This window comes from Dicentrarchus labrax, unplaced genomic scaffold (genome assembly GCF_905237075.1).
Source record: "Dicentrarchus labrax unplaced genomic scaffold, dlabrax2021, whole genome shotgun sequence".
Taxonomy (NCBI): Eukaryota; Metazoa; Chordata; class Actinopteri; family Moronidae; genus Dicentrarchus; species Dicentrarchus labrax.
In genome coordinates this window covers 29338955-29362231 of record NW_026136718.1, presented here as the reverse complement: position 1 = coordinate 29362231, position 23277 = coordinate 29338955, and the positions used below count along the sequence as shown (strand labels likewise).

Below are 23277 nucleotides of genomic sequence, written 5' to 3'. Positions count from 1 at the left end.
ATTCGAGATACTATGGGGATGTTTTTTTTGTAAATTATTTTATCTTAACAATAGCGAATGCATCAATTTAGCCGGGGTGTTAAATCCCAAATCTAAAAGACCACCTTGTATGAAACCCACTAAAGCTGTGACATGGTTGTTGTTTTTTTAGTAATCTTAATTGAGCACATAAGTACAAACATCAAGACACATTTTCATATCTAATTCAACAAATATCTACTGCCTCAGGCTGAACAAAACCAAATCCAACAATAGCAAATAGAAAACAAATTCAAAATAAGAATACATACATAAAAAACGGGGCTATCGCTAAAACATTTAAACATATCAAGTAATGAAAATGACTTAGGACCTTTCTTGTCTTAACAAGTTTTGATAGAGATAGAGGCTACTCAAGATATTTTGCTTATTCTTCCAGTGGTTCAAACTGGGTTTGGTCTTAAAATATCTGCATTTATGTATGAAAAACTTTCCCAATAATAACAAATTATAATGATATGACAAGTTGTTTTTTTTCTTTATTGAAGTAGAATTTATACTATTTAAACAATATGACCAGTAAATACATCATCAGAAGTAGGCTCTGTAGAAAACAGGATTAAACCATCATAAAATAACAAATAAAATGGGGTGTCTTCTAATAATTTAAAGGCATTCAAAAAAAATATTTTTTCTTTTTAAAATATTTTAGTGATTTATAGTAGAGTTAATTCTTTCATACAGTAGCTGTGACAAGTGAACATCCTGTAGCACTTCAAGCGCCTGCGCATTTCAAGAAGCATGCTAGCAGTCATGTGACAATAACAAAACTCTTATGGTCAGGTGAGACCATTGGGTCAAACACTGTAAAACCTAAAGTTACTTCTGTTGATATTTTCAAAATAAAACAACGGCTTGCAAAGTACAATAATGAAAAGTAACATACCTAGAAGAAAAATATAAATAAATGGAAATAAACAGACCTACTTTTTAAATTATTTTCCTAAGCAATGCAAAGCTAACAACAAATAAGCTATTGGTATTTTGTGCTTGCCTCAAGTCATATCTATAGTTTTGTTTTGAAAGTGTACCCGTCATGTTTCCGCTATGACGCTAGCTAACTGTCGCTAACTTACCGCGGCTGTTAGCGGGTTGGAAGTACAGAGAGACAGGCTGAACGCAGGGTCGTCGTCCTCAGCAGTGAACACAGCATGGCTCCGCTGAAGTTCTGTGCGAATATTTCCTGGCTCTTCACGGAGATTCCAGACTTCACTCAGCGGATATACGCGGCTGTTTCGGCTGGCTTTCAGGCCGTAGAGGCAGCCTGGCTGTACGACTGCGACCTGCAGGAGCTTCAGAGGGCCAGAGAGGCTACAGGAGTGGAGGTGGTCCTCATCAACACCCCGCCGGGTAAACAACAGCAGCATGGGCCTCACACTGAATGACAGTCAGACTGATACTGAATGGTTAGTAATAATTAGAGCATGATGATGATGGTGGTGGTAATAATAAGTGTGTGTGTGTGTGTGTGTGTGTGTGTGTGTGTGTGTGTGTGTGTGTGTCGCAGGAGATGTAAAGGCAGGTGATCTTGGTCTTGGAGCAGTTCCTGGAAGAGAGGCAGAGTTCAGACAGGGTCTGGATCTGGCTCTGAAGTATGCAAGAGCGTTGGACTGCAAAAGGTGAAGCATCTGAGTAAAGGCTCAGTGGATATCCACTTCTGTATTGTTTTCACTCCCAAACCAGTTTGGGGAATAACAAATAGACCGTTTGCACAGCAACCAGTTCGACATGAAGTAGTAGGGTAAACAATAGATGGGACATTGAGACAGACAACCACCCACCTAGAGCCGAAGGATCTGTCCTAGGTTTCTGCCTTTTAACAGGAAGTTTTTCCTTGCCTCCCTGTGAGCCAACATGCACAGTAGCAGCACTCCACTCTGTTTGACCTGAATAAGTATCATTGGTAATGCCTGTGTTTACCCTGCTATTTCCTGTCAGAATGGCTGCTGTGAAAAAGGTCTATTAGTTTGTACAAGTGTAAGTGTTTCTATATAGGCCCAAACGTGCTGAAAGAGTCTGGGATGTGCATTTTGAGGTACCAAAAGTGCTAAAAGCACATCGCTTTTAGGGTGTATATAAGTTCAATTCAATTCAATTCAGTTTTATTTGTATAGCGCCAATTCATAACAGAAGTTATCTCAGGACACTTTTCAAATAGAGCAGGTCTAGACCGAACTCTTTATAACATTACTTACAGAGACCCAACAGTACCACCATGAGCAAGACCTTGGCGACAAGGGCAAGGAAAAACTGCCTGTTAAAAGGCAGAAACCTAGGATAGATCCTCCGGCTCTAGGTGGGTGGTCGTCTGTCTCGACCAGTTGGGGCTGGGGGGGAGAGAGAGAGAGAGAGAGAGAGAGAGAGAGAGAGAGAGAGAGAGAGAGAGAGAGAGAGAGAGCGAGAGAGAGAGACACAGACAGACAGACAGACAGGTGCACAGCAACAACAGTATTGACAATGGCAGTCAAGCAGGACCATGGCAGGAGGCTCCACCAGGATCCATGAGAACCTGCGAGACGAGAAAGCACAAGAACTCCGGGGAAGAAGTGGAGTTAGTAACATGCATTAATGGGACATGAATGAGTGCAGAAAGAGAGAGGAAGAGAGGAGCTCAGTGCACCATGGGAAATCCCCCGATAGTCTAGGCCTATAGCAGCATAACTAAGGGATGGTTCAGGACTCACCTGATCCAGCCCTAACTATAAGCTTTATCAAAGAGGAATGTCTTAAGCCTACTCTTGAATGTGGTGAGGGTGTCTGCCTCCCGAACCACAACTGTAAAAGGACAAAATAATATAATGCATTGGAAATAGGTCTGTGTTGAAAACGGTATTCCCTGATGGCAGTGGCCTCTTTCAGCAGGATAACGCATCGTGCCACAAAGCAAAAATGCTTCCAAATTTCCTAGATCTCAGTCCAATTGAGCATCTGTGAGAGCTGGACAAACAAGTCCGATCCATGGATGCCCCACCTCACAACTTACAGGACTTAAAGGATCTGGTGCTAACGTGTTGGTGCCGGATACCACAGTACACCTTCAGAGGTCTAGTGGAGTCCATGCCTCGACGGGTCAGGGCTGTTTTGGTGGCAAAGGGGGACCTACACAATATTAGGCAGGTGGTCATAATGTTATGGCTGATCTGTTTTTGATATAAGCGTCTATATAGTTATGTAAGGATATAAAGCAGGTTTTCACCTCATCAATTTTGCATAAGTGTGTAAAGCATTTGCTGTGAATTCATCAGGATCCACCTGATGGCCGGGAGGGTTCCTGTGGGCTCACACAGAATGGCGGTTGCCAAGGAGATGGAGGCCATCTTTGTGCAGAACCTAAACTATGCTGCTGATATGCTCTCAAAGGTGGGTGACCTTATCCGTCCAACATAATAACAGCTTTCTGCAGTAGGGAATTTCTGCAGAAATATAGTGATATGGCAAATATTATAAAATATTTTTGTTGTCATATTTTATGAAACTTTCACTATATCCTGACAGTAGTACAATAGGGTTCCTCTGGCCAAATGTGGGTGAGGCTAATCAGAAGTGGCTCATTTAAGCCTGAAATTGATATAGGTTGATCAGAAAAACTATTTATAGAACAACTTTTTTTTGTTATGTTTAAAAGTTGCTATATTTACATTTGCAAGGCTGTCAGAGGTATGGATACTTAGATAATTTTTTGATTACCACCTGTTTAAAATGATTCGATACTATCATTCAGTAGTATCCAAAGTACCAAAGCTCCAACCCAGGGCTGCACAGATAAAACAATGGGGAAGAAACTCCACTGGTTCCCATTATGTGTTCAGTCACTTTTTCAGTACCGGTATTGTGTGCAGGCTTTTCATTTTAAAAAAGCAAAACTTCTGTTGTGCTTGGACTTTTTTCTTTGAATCAATGTTAAAAATTCAGGTATTGTGCCAAGCTTACTCGTTTCACACTCGTACTCACATTAAGTCCATTATCTGTTGGGACAGAGTACTCGCTCAACCCTAAGTTTGTAGTAGTCATCTATTTGTTGCACTGGATGTATAATATGTCACATATTAGTTAGATGAGATAAGTTTAGCAGCACACCACCTTGAATAAATGCTTCCTAATATAATTGTGATTTCTTTTTTGATGGAGCACTGTATCACCTTATGATTTGTTAAGGTTGTGAAATCACTGATCCTCACAGGAAGGAATCACTGGTTTGATTGAACCAATCAACACAAGGATTACAGATCCCAGGTACTTTCTGGACTCTCCTCATCAAGGTAAGACACTGTGTCCAAGTGAGACAATGCAGACACTAACCAGCACATGGAACAACCTTTGAAAAACAAATGGTGTTTCATTAGCATGAAGTAGTTTTTACGAATCACTTCAGGAAATCTGCATGAAAATAAATAAAACCTTCCACATAGGTCCAGTCCTTTGTCGAACCTCTTCAACTGGTATTGTGGGATAATCGCCCTGATAGTGGCGCTACAGCAACCATCTAAAACAACCACGTTGCAACTTTCACCAAAATATAGGCCCAGCTAAGCAGAAATGTTTACTTGCTTCGAGCTGGTGGGAATTATGAAATCTGTCACTGTTTTTCTGCTCTCACATTTTTTGCTCAGCTGATACCGAACTGGCTACATCTTCAGACTGTTCTCTACAAACTATCCAGCCAGATATTTGAATGATCAAACATTGAGCCCACAGACAACTACAGACATTCCTACCATTTAGAATTTGGTGTAAAAGAACACATTTAACATTTGCACTCACCAGTGGTGTCATTCTTCCAACAAACTTTTGGTTGCCATATTGGATGTGAGTGTGTGAATCATTTAAAATGTCCCATGAGCTGTCGTTTTTTCATGTCTGATATGACACGAGAAACTGGTGAGTAATAAGTCATTTTTTTCACTGCTAATGTGTTTTATGTTTTAAGTCCATTGATGTAAGTGCAGAGCACTCTCTGAACATTATCATAAATGGAAATGTAATGACTCAGACAAGGTTAGACACGTCAATGCTGTGCAGTATGAGTACAGCAATGTGTGATAAAGGTGTGTCTCATGTCTACCATGTCCTCTCTGGCATACATAATGTCTCAGCTGATATTATAAATTTTTGTGTCTGTAGCAGCTGCAATTCTAGAGAAGGTTGGAAAGCCAAATATCAAGCTGCAAATGGTGGGTGTTTTAACCTCAAAATAATAACAAAAAACTATGATGAAGCTCTTGATTTTACAGATGTCTGATCTGTTTCAGGATGTTTTTCACTGGCAAATAATGGATGGAAACCTGACACACAACATACACAAGTATTTCCCCATAATCGGTGAGTCAGATCTTCATACAAATGAATACAGAATGATGATGATTAGTGGTGTAAGAGAACATTTATACACTTGTATTGTGATATTATTTCTATATATATATATATATATATATATATATATATGTGTGTATATATTATTAATTTTTTTATATATATATATATTGTTTATATATATATTATATATATATATATATATTTTTTTTTTATATATTATATATATATGTGTGTTTTTTTTTTTTTTTTTTTTTTGTTTTTTTTTTTTTTTTTTTTTTTTTGTGTTTTCATATATATATGTATATATGTGTATATATATATACACATATATATACATATACATATATATATACATATGTGTATATATATACAATGTATGTATGTATGTATGTATGTATGTATATTTTAATTGAAAAAAACTTGTGATGTGATATTTGTTGTTCTGTACCAAACAAACAGAAATTGGTTGTTGAGAGCTGACCTAAGCCTGTATTGACGATTCAGATAATTAACTAAGATGTGGACGAGGTAGGATAAGAAATGTGCAAACTCATGCTGTTGCCTCACCCTCAATCTCACAAAGCCATTAAACGCACAGTGGTTGAGTGATTTCTGACAATATCTAACAAATATCTCACACTGAAAATCAGTCTTGTGTGGAAATGCCTGTTGTGAGGGAACTGTAGTCACACCAGTGCATCTTCAGCTACTGAGAATAAACGTTTGACTGTAATAATGTGGGGCAGAGCTTTTGATTAAAGAGCATGCTCAGTAAGCTTCTGGAGGTAATAAAGTTGAGAAACAGCAGTCTAAGAAGAAGTCTCATCGTCTCGCTCAGGTCACGTTCAGATTGCTCAGGTTCCGGGCAGGAATGAGCCTGACAGTGCCGGAGAGCTTGACTACAGCTACCTGTTGAACACTCTGAAGGACCACGACTACCAGGGATACATCGGCTGTGAATATAAGCCACTTGGTGAGGGGCTCTTTTTGTTTGATTAATTATGAAACCCATTTAGAAAGAATACATGTTAATAATCCTCTCCGCCCACTTTAGGCTTCACAGAGGAGGGTCTGGGTTGGATCAGAGAATACTGCACGCACAGCAAGTGATGATCCAATCACACCACTTCTACCTGGACTAACTTTTTCCAAGTTCCATTCTAGTGGCCTTATCTTAACACACATGACCTAAACATTTATTTTGTACAATCAAGAAATACAGTTGCAAGAAAAAGTATATGAACCCTTTTGGAATTACCTGGATTCCTGGTTGGTCATAAAATGTGTTCTGAGCTTCATCTAAGTCACAACAATAGACAAACACGTCTGCTTAAACTCATACCACACAAACAATTCTATGTTTTCATGTTTTTATTATACACACCATGTAAACATTCACAGTGCAGGGTTGAAAAAGTATGTGAACCCTTGGATTTAATAACTGGTTGACCCTCCTTTGGCAGCAATAACCTCAACCAAACGTTTCCCTCAAAGCTTCTGTGCTTTGGGTCGTTGTCCTGTTGCATCACCCATCTTCTGTTGAGCTTCAATTGGCAGACAGATGGCCTTAAGTTCTCCTGCAAAATGTCTTGATAAACTTGGGAATTAATTTATCCGTCGATGACAGCAACATCTAGGTGCTCTTTTGCAAACTTCAAACGTGCAACAATGTTTTTATTGGACAGCAGTGGCTTCCGTGGTGTACTCCCTTGAACTCCATTCTTGTTTAGTGTTTTACGTATCGTAGATTCGTCAACAGAGATGTTAGCATGTGCCAGAGATTTTTGTAAGTCTGTGGCTGACACTCTTCTTCTCCACAATTCTTCTTCACTGCATTGATCATTCTGTGCTGTGCTCTTGCAGTCATCTGTACAGGACAGCCGCTCCTAGGGAGAGTAGCAACAGTGCTGAAATGTCTCCATTTATAGACAATTTGTCTTACTGTGGACTGATGAACATCAAGGCTTTTAGAGATACTTTTGTTTCCAGCTTTATGCAAGTCAACAATTCTTTGAGGGTTCACATCAGGCAATGCTTCTTGAGAATGGCAAACTCAAAACTGGTGTGTGTTTTTATAGGGCAGGGAGACTTTAACCAACACCTCCAATCTCGTCTCATTGATTGGACTCCAGGTTGGCTGACTCCTGACTTGTGTCATATTTTCTGAAACTTTCACTATATCCTGACAGTAGAACATGAGACAGATAATCTGTGAAAAAATCTTGTTCCTCTGGTTCCTCTTAATGACATTTGGAAGAATCCACTGTGCCTGAATGAAAACAACCAATCAGAGTTCAGTGAAGTACATGTACTACTCTCAGGTTATAGTGGTAGTGGTAGTTCAGTTCAGAAAATATGACTTTTTAAATTTCTATAAAAATGACCTGCTGCAGCTTTAAATGTGAAACCGATAGATCCATAAAGGGGGAGGACACAATAATAAACAATAACTTAATGGAATCCAATCTAACAACCTATCAGCTTTAAAGAGAATCCCAGTTATTTTCAAATAGTTCATCCAGGCTAACATGATCTTAGCCAGGTAAAGTTATCCTGTAAATTCTCATCTGCAGTTTTTAGGGACACATTTTTAAAAACCTTTTTAATACATTTTTGATTGATTAAAAAAATTACCTAATTATGGCACAATTTAATTGCAATTCATTGCGTTTTGTATTCTTCAGACAGAAGCTTGTAATAATATATATTTAAATTTGAAATTGCAGAATTCATGTAGAATCAACACAAAGGAAGTATATTTAAATATTTTACTCACAGTTGGTGCATGGTGCAACTGATCGTGGATTCCATTCTTTATCAATGGGGTGAGCAGTGTGTGTATTATAATATGCAGATTATCAGAGATGTGTCCAGTGATTTCTGTCTGTCTGTTGTCTTCTGCTAGGTTTGGTTATTCACAGACCAAAACAGAAAGTACCACAATCCTGCAGTGGGTGTGGCTTGTCCTTATCCATCTTTAGCTGGGCCTACACACATCGTCACAGATCATAGGTCAGTCATCACAGGAAGTAAACAAGTTCATTTTAGGTACATTTTTGACAGCACTAGTAAGAATATGGATTGGAAGAAAAACTCTAAGCTAGAAACAGACTCATGTATTGACCATAAAATAATGCATTTTTCTGCATTTGTGCCTCGACTGCTGCTGAACATCTAACACTGGTGTAGAGCAGGCTCCACAACATGCAGGACTACTGCAGGATGGCGTTGTGTAGCAGTGGCGACCAGAGCTGTATCTTTGGCTCACTGAGGTAGTAAGTAGGTTGATTAGAGCTCAGGTCTGTGTGGGAGTGTCCCGATGGTGCTTGTTTGACATCTCCCCACTCTACTGTTAGATTTGCTAAATTGAATTTGTATCAATATTAGTTTGGTGACATATAATTCACAGCACGTCTCTGCCCTCCTTCAACCTGAGCGCAGGTGTAATCAGCCAGAATGAAGACCAGAGTGGGTGTGCAGCTGTGGATGTTTGACTGGTTGAGCAACCAGAGGTTGTGTTACAAATTTGACACTAAAGGATTTATACAACTTTGTTTACATATACAGTGAACATCTGAGAGTTCCTTTTTCAATTATATTAGTCATGAAACTGACTCAACTGAAATGAAATTAATTGTTATAATCCAAGTGTATTTCAATATATTTCCAGTTTAAGTATGATGTATAGCAGTGGTTCCAAACCTGGGGGTCGCCAAAGCTTTACAAGGGGTTGCAAGGCCTTCTTGATTTACAAAAAGGAGAAGAAAAGGAAAGTAAAGTAAATTGACTAATAATGAAACAATGGCCAAGAATTATGGAAAAGAAAACACTGAATTTGTCAGAGAAGAAGCCCATTAAGTCCGTATGCAGTATCAAATGATAGAATCGGGGTTCTAAGGAAAAAGGTTGGGAACCACTGATGTACAGTGCTCTGCAGTAAAGCATTTCTAGTAACAATATTACAGTAATATTACTTTCTAAAGTAATTAGTAGTGTAACTAATTACTAATAAATGTCAGTAATAATACCGGTATTACAGTTATCCCCCCCAGAAATAGTTACAACATTACTTTTGTTGTCACCCCTACTGATCTGACATCCCACCATCCTCCACATCCTTAGATTCATTTGTGTAATCATGGAGGAAACTAGATGGAAACATTTAGCAGCTGGAAATATTCCATTACTTCGATTTTAATTTTATTCGGAAAAGGATCACTTTTACCAATTGGAATTATATTACTTTATAACTTTTAAAAAGTAATAAATACATTTCATAGTTTTAGTAACTAGCCCAACACTTCTCATGTAGGTTCATTTGGTACAGTACATTATAGTGTTTAAATGACAAATCACATATCACATTTTAGTGTTTAAATCACCAGTTGCTTGTTAACTGTTAATTGAAAACTTTTATTTCTTTTGTTTACAGTATCCCTAACTTTGTCTTGGTACATTTTTAAATGTACTGATTTAATTCCATTGTATACCGTATTTTATTCTAATATTAAAACATTTTACTGTCAAAAACTGATCCTGTTTGAATTATGGCATTAATTAAAAAATATACTTAAATATAGTAAAAACAAAACTAATGTATTAACTTAATGTATTCGTAAACCGCTCGTTTCCTCATTTCAAAATTAAAATCTGTTGGCTGCAAAGTACACTGACAGTACTGCTGCGTTCGAATGGGGTCGTGTTTACTATTTCACAAGAAGAGTCCATTGCATGCAGGACTTCATGGCGTGACCCCGAGCTCATGACTTCCATTTCAAGGCAGCATACAGCGGGTAAAATAAGTATTTAACACGTCACCATTTTTCTCCGTAAATATATTTCTAAAGGTGCTATTGTCATGAAATGTTCACCAGATGTTGGTAACAACCCATCCAATCCACACATGCAAAGAAACCAAAATAAATAATTTCAGAAATTAAAGTCGTGTAATAAAATGGAATGACACAGGGAAAAAGTATTGAACATGCTTAGTGAAATGTATTTAATACTTAGTACGAAAGCCTTTGTTGGTAACAGCTTCAAGACTGTATGGAGAAACTAGTCGCATGCATTGCTCAGGTGTGATTTTGGCCCATTCTTCTGCACAGTCTTCAAATCTTGAAGTTTCCGTGGGCCTCTTCTATAAACTCTGATCTTTAGGTCTTTCCATAGATTTTCTATTGGATTCAAGTCAGGTGATTGGCTGGGCCATTCTAGCAGCTTTATTTTCTTTCTCTGAAACCCATGCCATATGCTGAAAAACAGCCCCACACCATGATGTTCCCACCTCCAAACTTCACTGTTGGTATGGTGTTTTTGGGGTGATGTGCAGTGGCATTTGACCTCCAAACATGCTGTGTATTATGGCATCCAAAGAGTGGATTTTGGTCTCATCTGACCAGACTATATTCTCCCAGTATTTCACAGGCTTGTCTAAATGTTGTGCAGCAAACTTTAAACGCGCTTCAACATTCTTTTTCTCCGTCTTGCGCAGTGAGCGTGCATACAGGCCATGGCGGTTGAGTGCATTACTTATTGTTTTCTTTTTTGTACCTGCTAATTCCAGGTCTTTCTGAAGCTCTCCACAAATGGTCCTTGGCTCTTGGACAACTCTTCTGATAATTCTTTTCACAGAAATCTTGCGAGGAGCACCTCGTCGCGGCCGGTTTATGGTGAAATGATGTTCTTTCCACTTCTGGATTATGGCCCCAACAGTGCTCACTGGAACATTCAGAAGTTTAGAAATCCTTCTGTAACCAATGCCATCAGTATATTTTGCAACAATAAGGTTGCGAAGGTCTTGAGAGAGCTCTTTGGTTTTACCCATCATGAGATGTTTCTTGTGTGACACCTTGGTGATGAGACACCTTTTTATAGGCCATCAGTTGGGACTGAACCAGCTGATATTAATTTGCACTTACAAGTGGCAGGATTGTTCTCTAATTACTGATAGATTTCAGCTAGTGTCTTGGTTTTCCATGCCTTTTTGCACCTCCCTTTCATCACGTGTTCAATACTTTTTCCCTGTGTCATTTCACATTATTACACATAACTTAATTTATGGATATCTGTGGTTTGATTTCTTTGCATGTGTGGATTGCATGGGTTGTTACCGACATATGGTAAAATTTCATGTCAATAGCATCTTTAGAAATGTATTTACTGAGAGAAATGGTGACGTGTTAAATACTTATTTTACCCGCTGTACATGCCGGTGCAAAACACACAGGCATACTTTAGCCTTTCACTCAGATTGCCCATGTATTTAGTTTGAAACACGGCTGTTGGTAGGAGAACCTGCACGGAACAACACTTTACAACAGGTTTACCACATGTGGAACAAACTTGCAGCAATGTTTTTGGTGTCAAGTGTATTTTCTTCTTGAGCCACAAGCAAAGTTCTCATAAAAGCCCAGTGGAAAAATGTCTTGTGGTTAATAGAGACGATAATTGCATGTGCAACAAACTTTCTGCAGCTGCTTTTGATAGACTAATAGGTGAAGAAGATTAATATTCTATAAAATAAATTAAATTCTACTTAATTTGAACTGTTACCTGTGCTGGTCATGTATGTAATAAATCTGGGTTAAATGTATCATTACAAGGTCTGCCGGTAAATTATATGACTTTGTTAGCAAGTGCTGTCCTGTATTATCAAGAATACTCCTGGGAAATGCTTTCTCAAAATAGTGGGAACCCTGTTAGACTGTGAGCTGTCTATGAAAAGGTCCAGTGTGTAATACTGAAGAGGATCTATGTCAGAAATGGAATATAATATTGATAGTTATGTTTTCATCAGTGTATAATCACCGGAAAATGAGAATCACTGTGTTTTTGTCACCTTAGAATGAGCTGTTTTTAACTACAGAGGGAGCGGGTCCTCTTCTACAGAGTCCACCATGTTGAACAGTCATGTTTCTACAGTAGCCCAGAATGGACAAACCTACAGGCTCTCGATAGGGCCTTCCGCTTTTGTCACGAGTTTTGCAGCCACTGTAGTTTCCCCTCAGCTTGGAATGGGAGGCTGATGGAGGGAGTTGGAATCTGCAACTGCACTGCTAGCTGCCACACCAGTCCTTTGGGTCATCTTTTACCGATGAAAAATCCAAACTAGTCCCAAATTATTGATCAAATTTATCAGCTGACTCAAGTTAGTGCAGTGTAGTCATTTATCGTAGAGGTTTATTTCCCCTTAATCATAAGCAAAGACTTTATTCCATCTCAAATTCCCACAGTATTTGTGTTAATGTGAAAACAATTCAACACATTCTTATTCATCGTACTGCTTTATTTAGCATTTCACATACTGTATAAAGTCTTCTGTGTATATACATAATATACATTATACAGTTAGGGACAGTGCAGTGTTTATATCACAGAGTCAAAAAGCTATGGGCTAACTTGTTACAGTTCACATTTTGCACGATGAATGTCTAGTGTTTAACATTCAGACTGAGCAGTGACAGCGCTGCTTTGCTCAACATTTCTTCATTTTACATCCACGAAGAAGCTCAAACACGTATTTGGTTTCCTTCCAGTGAAAAGGTGTAGAAATCTAAGGCCGTTGAGTATGTCATTAATCAAGGTACTGTGACGAATACCAAGCCTCTGTTTGTAGCGATGTCTTGGCTTCCGCCCTCTTGTAAATTGAGGTGCGATTACCAGCTGCACTGTTTCAGAATACACAACAGAAGTCAAACTCATCACCCTGAACATGCTTTGGAAACACTGCACTGATGACACGTGGCATGCTATTATGCAAATCATCAAAGTTAATGTGACCCATTTTCTTTCTTATGAAAGGCAATTTCTGTCACATTTTCTGAACCGACTTAGGCACTTTCACTGCATAACATCAGGAGTGTGCGTTTCCAAAGATCTTCTATGCAGAGCTGATGGAATGAATGAACAGTATCACTTCACAGGTTAGAGAATAAAAAAAAAAGGGGGAAAAAAGGAGAAAGTAAACAGAGAAAGGCACTTCAGGGCACCAGATACGGCAGTGGGGTTCAAGTGAGTAACAGGTTTGACACTTTTGAAAATCTAACATAAAAGCCTTCCCACTCTGCACTCCTGACATCTCAGCTGACTCTCATATAAAACACTGTATGAAGAGCTAGCAAAATACTATCAGAAGGCACAGGATACATCAAACCAATTAATGAAGCCGTGGAGTATGAAACCTGTGCAGTTATAAAGCCAGAAGTGTTCATTGTGGGTTGTTTATGACTGGCTTGCGTTGCATTTCAGCACGGTCACACATGCACTGGGAATCCTCCAATTCACTTTCATTCCCTGCAAGCAAAGTTTGAATAAATCCTTTGCTTCCAGTGGTAAAAGAGATTAGCATCTGCGTTGTGCGTGGAGCTCAACATTGGTGAACTCTAACTGGAGAAGTCACAGCCTCAACCAACAGCAAGTTGGTGTTTGGTTGACCCCTAAAACAGACAAACCAGCAAACGGATTTGTGGGACACATCCATCATATATATGACCGTACGCTGAAGCATCAGATTCAGTAAACCCAGGCTGCTGATAAACATTTAGTGGTTCGCAGTGAAATATGAGGAGAAAGAAATCAAGCAGCGATTTCTCCACTGGTAAAAATGTTTCCTTAACCACCAGGTCATCAGAATATGTGTCAGAGCACAGAACTCCAAGACCTTCCAGGTCCTGATCCACAGAGAGATGGACAAATCTCATCTGCTTTCCACTTTTACTGCTCAGAATGGTCAGCCGATCAGTAAAAGGCTCCGTGCTTAAAGACTTCAGGCAGACCTGATCCCTGAAAACCCTGAGGACCCGACCCAACAGGGTGTCCGCTTCAGACTTCATAGACCTGCTCAGTTGCAGGTGGAGTTATAGCACAAGCTGCATCTTTCAAACACTGAATATTACTGGCTCAAGTGTTCAGCTGGGCATACACTGTACCGTTTAAGCCCAGTTTCTGTGTGTGTTCAGTTTGTTACCAGTTGCTAGCCTTGACCTGCCTTGGATCCATCAAATGCCAATTGTCAATAGACAGAGCGGTCTGCAGGGGCCAATGGGCTCTTTCATTTTCACATTTCATTGTAAGCTCTCAGGTCGTGAGTTTGGCTTTACAACGCAGACAATTTACTCGTACAGTAGGAGTTGGAATTAAACATTATTTTGCGAAATCGTACAGTGTATGTCCAGCTTTAGTTGAGGTGGTGGGCGATGCTGCCCCCCTGGTCCAGCCGGTTACCTCTACCTTTCCCAGCTTGTAAAAGCTGATTTCCCCAACATCTTCATGTGTTACTCTGATTAATTACTGTGAACTGAATTTATGTGATGGATCCGTCACCTGCTGAGATCCTGATCCTCATTATCAATGTAGTTACAAGATGAAGGTCAAAGTAATCGCCTCTCTCATTAAATAAGTGGCCTTTGCTGTCTAAAGCCTGGCAGAGAGTTTGTGGATTATTAAACCCAATTTTAACCTTGATTGGTTGCCCCAAATATCCGCCAGATCGGGACAAACGTCCGCCACATCAGTTGTCACTTGGCGTTCAGATTAAGGTCACAGCACCTGATTAATTGCCTGAATGATCAATAATCTGGCTCATGGATGATCCTTTAGATTTTGGCAGTTTCAGACTGCTGACTCACCGCAGAACAGACTCCATATTGTCTGTATCTTCCAGCTCTGGCTTCATATTCTTTTTACTTTCCATTCATAGTAGAATTGCACAAAGCTAAAGTTGCGTTTCTCTCTTTGGGGGACATGGTCTTTTTTATTAAATGTTACTGGAATTGTCAAAACTGACTGGAGGTTCTGTGCATTCAGTGTGAGCTGCACGCCATGGCCTGTCAGTTGAACATATGTACAATATGAACATCAAAGTGCAGAAAGGCTGATTATAATGTGTAGTGTAAGTTTAGGGGGTGGGGTAAGCATTTCTAGGTAATGCCACTCTAATCAAATACACTTCAAAATTGAGCAAATATCTCCTTGCAGTCCGATTGCTCGACTCGACGCAGCCCTGGCTTTGTAAATGGGAAACAAATATATAGTGTGTTTCCATCAAATTAGTTTTGGTTCTTGAACCAATGCTTGGAAGGGCTATCTAGTGAAACACTGTGCTGTAAGTGGAACCATAATAATCAAGGATGCGTCATCAACAGAGGGTGCTGTACAATGCACAATGACCTGTGGAATATGACACGCCCACTTTGGTTCCAGCTGGGAACCACCTAAGTTCTGAACCAATTATCCCTGCTCTGAACAGTTTAAACCAGGTGCACAGTCAGCGACCCACACAGCGCTAACTTGTTATTCTTGTGCTCAACATTAGCGACAGCTTGCTAACCCACAACATAGCTAACGTTAGCTACAGTACTTGCTGTGGCTCTATATCTTGGTATTTGTCATCAGTATTGGATTTTTCGCTCACCTACCCCATCTTTGACACAACATATAACACAGTGTCTGCCAGCTTCATGTAGCAAGTCTGCTAATTTTCTTTGAAGCTTAATATCATGTTTCAGAATTGTGCATCCATTTCTTCTGACGTTAGCGGAGGCGCTGTGCCCCTACAATGATACACTGAGGGAATACATACATTGTTAGCCTGGCTCGATGAACTGCATTGTAGGCAGTTTTAGATATATTGTGCACAGTGAAAAATGTCACAGTACCCAGAGAAACTAATGCTTGTGATATACTTGCTTTTTAACAAAGTATACAGCTTCAATGTGAGAGGTACTGGTCCTGCTGCAGCTGCGTACTGCGAGGAACTAGTGGATTCACACGTTTACCCACTGTGAGGCAGATCAGGATGGGCCCGACACTGGCTGACATTGGAACATTTTCACATATTCCAACTTAACACGGTGACACACGTACACTACTACCATCCTCTGTGGGTTTAATTCCATCTTGTGCAGCGTTAATTCCTGCACACACACACACACAACGGTCTGAGGGAATCCAGGACATAGGCTATGTGGTGGTTATAATGCACACATGAATGCCTGGTCAAAAGCAAGTATATCAGAGGATTAAAGACACTGAACCAGCTAATGGGGGGTTTCTACACACCAGTTAGGAGCCATTTAGTTTTTAATCACATTTTTTTCCTACTGGTTTGGAGCTAGGTGGGCTAACAGATGTCAGGGTTGAGTTTGTTGTTTGGAAACTCTGGTCTTTTTTGTCAGTTCTCTACTGAATGCATCCTGTGTGCTACAGGGTACTGCAGAAATACGGTAACTTCACTCATCCGGTATGCTGCTCTTCCCAATGCTGACCCGTTTTCCTCCACTGTTGCCTCGTGTCTCCATGTGTTGATCGTGGTTACATGGACATGAGTCGAGGTTAAGTCCAGCACTGATCAATACTACAACAGTCCTGTCCAGAGATTGTAGCAGGCGGTGTTGATGACAGACTCCAGGTGATGATACATGGACACCAGCTGAGGAGGGGGCTGTTGCTGGCTTGCGGCTGCGGCGGCACGGTCCCCGAAACACGACCTTCAGACTCTGTGGGAGGAAGAAAATGTAAAAGAAACACTCCCGAGATGTTTGCACAGCTATAGTGAAATAATAACATAAATCATATCAGTACATTAACTCACTGTTTTTCCAGCTTGGGTGTCCAAAAAGACCAAAACAAAGCAGTCAGTGAACTTTTGGTTCAGAACAGCCTGAAACAAGATGGCAGACAGAGATATACTGGAGATTAGATCGACTTTTTTTACAAAGTTAAGTTGTCTACTTACAAGGATTCTTTTATTTCATCTTTATGATGTTAAACATTAAGGACACACTTTTTGTGACAAATGGTAAAATACTGGCAGTTAGTAGATCTGGAGCAAACTGTGTACGCACCCAGGTTTACATAGGCAATCTGAGTGAGGGGCCAACATTTTCCAGGACAACAGAGATTATTTTCAGGATATTTGGTCATTTTAATAAATTTCCAGGTGTTTTCATGGCTGGAAAACTAGTGTCTAAATTTTCCAGATTTTCCAGGATGAGTGGGAAACCTGTTGTTGGGTGTTTTTTTTAGATTTACTTCAGTAGGGAACCAATGGAAGCTGAGAGTCAGAGTAGAGCAGTCAGCGAGGAACTGATTTTGTGTATTATGGGATTTGCTTGACTATGAGAAGCCTTACACTATACACACACTGATTCAGAGAAATCATATTCTAAGAGAAGTTTTACCACCTTGACAGTTATACAACACTGAAAAACACAAATCCAGATTTGATGTTCACTGTGAAGGCTTACACAGCAGAGCGTGTAATAGATTGAATGCAAAGCAATGGCCGCCTGAAGGAGCAGAAAGAAGTACATCCAGATTTCTGAAGCACAACAGTATGGTGATGTAAAGTGTAAGTGATATAATTGGCACAAAATACTATTCTACCCATGAGTCTCAGTGGCTGTTGCCATGGAGAGACTCCAGCCAGAGCTGTTAAATTAGAGTTCTAGTGTACAGAAAGCTTTGTTGTAGCCGTCAGGAACAAACAGCACACCACTGTGAGTTGACCCAAAATGGATCAGTGAACAACACGTGCCTTTGAACCAGTTACAGAAAACATCAGACAGAAAAGATGCAGCTAATAAAATGGAAAAAGGGAAAGGACAGAGGGGGAGAGGTCAGACTGTGGTCATAGTCTGTCAGTACCCAGAAATTCTTTTGATCTCAGATTTCTCTCTTCTCACAAATTGAGTGAATAGTTTCACAAATGATCCAATAATAATCCTCTTCCAGATAAAAATAATCCCTCCAGAGCCCGTTTTACATTTAAGTACTGAGCTGTCACAGCCCCAATTGACTATTCTTTCAATGAAATGATTGTCCCCAATCCTTACATCGAGCAGAAGCCAGAGGAATGCTGAGGCTGACTTGGTGACATACAAACAAAACAAGAAACCACTAAACACCAGAGAACACCAACATTGTTTCTGACCACGCCTCATTTGCTGTCACATAAAAAGAGAACAGAAATAAGGAGCATGGTCTCACCAGGTACTGGATGCCGTTGTCGCCAAAGTGTCTGCAGCTCTGAGGGAAGCGGTTCAGCAGGACTTGATCAGACTCTGGTACCAGGCTGGACTCATGGTCAGGAAACAGTCCTGCAGCAACACAAACACCCACCGCCATTGCTAGCAAACTGCCTGCTCATTCATCATAAACTGTATCTGAAGACTGTGTTTCATTCTGCTGTACCTGACATTCAGCTAGGATACAAAATATGATTATAAAAACGTTTTACACGGATGACCCTGTTGGATTAATAAAGTCTACCTCCTGTCATGGTTGTATGTGACCGCCAACATTTTCATTTGGATACTGTGTGACATTCTCTACTGCAACAAAAACATAACCTAGATCAGTGGTTCACAACCTTTGTTAAGGGGGTCCCTTTCTATCATTGTCACAAATATTTCACATTTTTTAACAATCATACATGCTTAAAAGGCTTCTTTTGACAAATTCAGTGTTTTCTTCTCCTTGATATTTAACCATTGTCCTATTAACTGCATCACTGTTCGACTGCATCCTCTCGTAATGCAGGACAAGGCTGTTTATCACACAGTGAAGGCCTTGAATACAGCTTGAGTTCAGGTCTTCAAAGTTCGCATCTCAAATAAAATCATAACCTTACAATCGCATTTAGTTTTTCACAGGAAATGAATGAAATGCTGAAATCTAGGCCTGTATATTTTTAAGTCTTCTTATATTTCTTAAAATCAAGAAGGGTTGGTTTATTCGCTGCCATCAGCCAACACAATGAAATTTAGCTTGTGGCACCTACATCTTTTGGTAAGAGATGTTTATTATTCACCATTCAGCTCCATTGTATTTGGGTGGAGGCATTCTTCAATTCACTATCAGACACGCTCCTATACTGGCAGTGCCTCGTATTAGGTTGATTACAAGCGCCAGTGAACAGCATCTGTCAGCTATCTGATATGTGAGCCTGCGCAACATGTCTACCACCCCCACATCAGTCAAAACACAACAGAATCATTTTACATATAAAGAAAGGGTTGTTTGGAAGAGCAGTCAAGTAGTGATATCACAAGTAATGCAGGCGTTTGACCAAATATTGGCTCACCACCTAATACCTTCCTCCATCTTAGTAGCAGTGTTTCCTGTAGTGATTCAGTTATTTTAAAGTCACTTTATGAGGCATCCATTATCCAGCTCTACCTGGAACCTAATTCCTTTGGATGCACCGCCAGAAACAGTACCCGTTCTCTGCTACATATAAAGAGGTAAAAGAAAGTGTAGGTCAATGACATTCAGTATAAGATACAGTGTTCTAGCTGTCTTCCAGCCGTGTCAGAGTTTATATGACACTAGTGCAACTCTGACTTTACCACCCTATGACTTGTGACCCACTTGGACTTTAGCCTACTGACTTGAATGATTTAATAACCCTCTAAGCCCAAAGATGAAAAAGGCGAGCAACAAATCAACCTGACAAATATGTAGGCATATATATATATAAATAAATAAGATATATTCTGATTCCATCAGTAAGCACTGTGGTTGGCGGCAGGAATTATCCTTATCCTCTTCTACCGGCATGTTGAACCGTCATGTTTCTTCAGCAGCCCATAACAAACAAACCAAACACTGGCTCTAGATAGGGCCTTTTGTGTTTTTCTGGAGTTTCATGCGCTACCATTTTCTCCTGCATAATGGCAAAGGCTGAGCTGTGGTATTCAGTTGGTTGCAATCTGCAACTTCACCACTTCGATGTCGGGTAAACCCCACCCACTTGGTCCCCACACTGGGTCGCTCACACTTTGGGACTTGAGCACTGACCCTGACTCTCATGGTCTCGCAATACCAGATGATTGGAGCTTGTGGCACAGAGATAATCTTTAAACCTTTAAAATGGATGTCCCAAGCAACTAGTGCATGGTACACAACTCTTGCTTCTTTAGAGCAACGAAAACTAGAGAAAGCCTTTAGTCTCTATTGAGTGAAATATTTAGGGACTTTTAGAGTCTAAGGACTTACTAGCCAAACCATGAGACTTCACTTTATGACTGGCCAAAACAGTCACACCCCTGAGGCTAAGTACAAGCAGGTCAAAGTGATGAATGTTTACAACAGGTAGCCCTTGCCTAATCATTTTAAAAATTCAGGTGGAGAACCCGTCAGATGTCACCATGTTCCAGATCTCAACACCTATGATCTATCAATGTTTTTTTAAACAAACTACAGGTTGTGATAGACCCTCAAATTATTATATACCAGGCCTCCTGATATAGTGCATCTAAAGATTAGTTTTGAGTGCTGAACTCTCCTGTTTCCCCCACCATCAAAATATGTATATTAAGTCAATTCTCCAGTCAGTGCCCTAGACCAGTGCTTCAGATCTGAGTTCTACTGAACGGTGGCCGCCCAGTTCCTCCTAAAAACTTAGAAGGGTTAAAATGAAGGGAAATAAAGCTTAAGTGGAATTTTATCTAGGCCTGGGTCGATCTCCCCACTGAGCGGCTCTGCACAGCCTCCAGCAGCCCCTCCAGCTCACCAAACCACAGCTTGCTTAGCTTCTAGTTTGTCCAGGGCCAGGTGCTCTCCTCGAAACAGCCTCCCCAGAGGTTATCCCTGCGGCAGTGACCCATGGCCTGCTCCACGCCGGCCTGATCTTGCTCGGTGGCTGACGCCACCTCGTTGTTGAGCAGAGGGAACAGAGGGGATGGGTAGCAGGTGCCCCTGATGCCTCCGCCCCCCGCCAGAGGGCAAAACTCATTGCCGTCGCTGGGGACTGAGGCGGCCTCAGCTTCCATGATGTTTCTTCCCAGAGGTCCCTGCTTGCACCACGCAACCCTTCTGGATCGATCTTGGGGGAGCCTCCTCCGAGCCCTCACCAGGATCAGGGTGGATCTGAGGAAGCTTCTGAAGCTACGCATGTCAGCAGGGAGGCGTGGGAAGAGCCTCTCTGACTAGTCATGATCACATAGAACCGCAACCTACAAATAAAGGTACAGGATACATCATGACATTATTAGTGGAATATCCGTACCGCTGCAAACAACAACTTCCAGTGCAACTAATACATAACAATGAACTGGTTATAACTAGATATGTGTTATTTCGAGTTATAAGAGCCGCTGGCTATGGGACCTGTGTAGGATTTAAAGTGGCATCTAGTGGGAGAGTAAACAAGGTAAACGGGGGACAAACTATGGCTGTAATAGAAACATGAGACCTATAATTAGAATCAATATTGGGATTGTCCTGATGTCTCTGGCTACTTCCAGAAATATGGCGGTTCAACAGGACTCCAGGAAGAGAACACGCCTCATTCTGAGGTGTACAATCATATAATGTGATTATTATTTTTCAACTGGAATGTCCATGTGCTACCAAGGATAAAGGACAGTATTGTTCATGGTTATTTGATTTTTAGTTAAATTTATGAGAAATGTGCTCATAAAACTCATTACTTAAAAGAAATACAATCCTATGCAAGCATGATAGCATACTTATCCAATTAATTTGTAAGACCCGTCAAATTGTATTTGATTATTGCCGCCAATTTGATCATTTAATTATAGACTTTTTAACTCCCCGAAACCCAAAGATATTATATTTCAAGTAATACAAAACAGAGAAAATCAGCATTATCCTCAACTCTGAAGCTGAAACTGGCTAGTGTTGGGACAGGCTTACATTTTGCAAATGTCAATTACAAATAAATAAATGGTTTACACTAAGAAAAAACTAGAGCTAACACAGAGCACACCGCACATGTACTGCAGTTCGCCACCAACTTGATGAATTATAAGGAAAACTAGTGGAAAAATAGCCTCTTCCCAGATTCCCTTAATAACTACGTGGTGCTCCAGTGTGAAAAGGCGCCTACCTCACCAATGACTTGTCTATACTCAGTATTTATGCTTTTATGTCTTCTTTAATCTGTTCTTCATACCCTTTACCTGCAATGCCTCCCGTCTGGACTGTTCCTCAAATGAGCCGCACATTTTCATGGCACACCACCAGGACACGCCAGGTCATGGTGGCAGGCCCTCCAGATCCTTGTAAGAGCCCGAACTAGGCAATAATAAAGAAGGGAATGCAGAGTAATGACATGAAGCAGTGCTTATGTAACTGAGTAATATATTTATTCTGTGATCCTGGGAAACACCTACCTGTTCCATAGAGCCACTAGTGCATACCTAGGTCAGGCGTCCCTTGCTGCCAGTGGTGACCGTAGCCTTGTGACATGCGAGCGGCTTGCCGAGGTGCTGGTGGCGCACAGCATGAAGCCAGAGCTGGGATGAGCTGCCATCATCCCCGTGGGAGATGGAAAATTCCCCTGATGTGCACAAGGATCAGAACTTCAAAGATAATCACGCAAGATAAACCAGCCTTCCTGCCCACCCACAGAGCTTTTAACAGTCTTGAGAAGATGCAATATCTGCCTTTATTTACCTGCAAAGACTCTAATAAAGGGCTACAAAGGTAGGTGATACACACATACAGAATGGAAGAGGAAAACAATGGGGTAGATTTAACTTTTTCTGTGGAACTGAAACAAAAGCTTTTTCATGAGGACTAAGTAACATTGCTTCAGGAAAACTATTACCCTGACTGATGTTCAGGTGCAACTGAGCAAAGGTGACTTGAAATATTATGTAAAAAGCTACACCCACCTTTGGGGAAGACGCGGTTGCACTGCAAACCCTGGGAATGTCTGGGTGATGGGAGATGAAGTCAGCCCAGGTCGGTGAGCTGGTGGCCCCCTGGCTGTAGTGCTGTCAGCGTGGGCAGCCGACTCAAGTGTACCTGTGAACTACTCAGTAGGTGGAGTCGAAGGAAGGAGTGGGACTGCATCAGGTCCCGAACCCACTACACTCCCAGTGAAGTGAGTGATTGAGAGCTAAAACAGAGGGAGGGTACCACACTTGTTACAAATGACTATAGATAGTCAGA

General features: G+C 40.6%; 1 protein-coding gene and 1 long non-coding RNA gene across 13 annotated transcripts in view; one reads left to right on the top strand and one right to left on the bottom strand.

Annotated features, from left to right (window-relative positions):
* The first annotated feature begins 1094 nt into the window (after nt 1-1094).
* Nucleotides 1095-23277, top strand: part of hyi (hydroxypyruvate isomerase) — a 46047-nt gene continuing 23864 nt past the window's right edge. For 2 of the 12 annotated variants that reach the window (XR_007880643.1, XR_007880644.1), the window contains exons 1-2: nt 1095-1389; nt 1547-1658. Coding sequence is in view for 1 of the 12 variants with exons in the window: in XM_051377865.1 (XP_051233825.1) it covers nt 1191-1389; nt 1547-1658; nt 3285-3399; nt 4220-4298; nt 5161-5210; nt 5289-5358; nt 6191-6325 (760 nt within the window). In the remaining 11 variants the exon portion in view is untranslated. Of the gene's footprint in view, nt 1390-1546; nt 1659-3284; nt 3400-4219; nt 4299-5160; nt 5211-5288; nt 5359-6190; nt 6326-6406; nt 6677-23277 lie in introns of all 12 variants that reach the window. The other 10 variants (XR_007880635.1, XR_007880634.1, XM_051377865.1 and 7 more) reach the window with 10 other exon arrangements.
* On the bottom strand, nt 16829-18400 carry LOC127350837 (uncharacterized). Its single transcript, XR_007880648.1, has 3 exons — nt 18343-18400; nt 16946-17014; nt 16829-16850 (listed from the first exon to the last, which is right to left on the bottom strand). It is a non-coding gene; the product is annotated as an uncharacterized LOC127350837 (long non-coding RNA).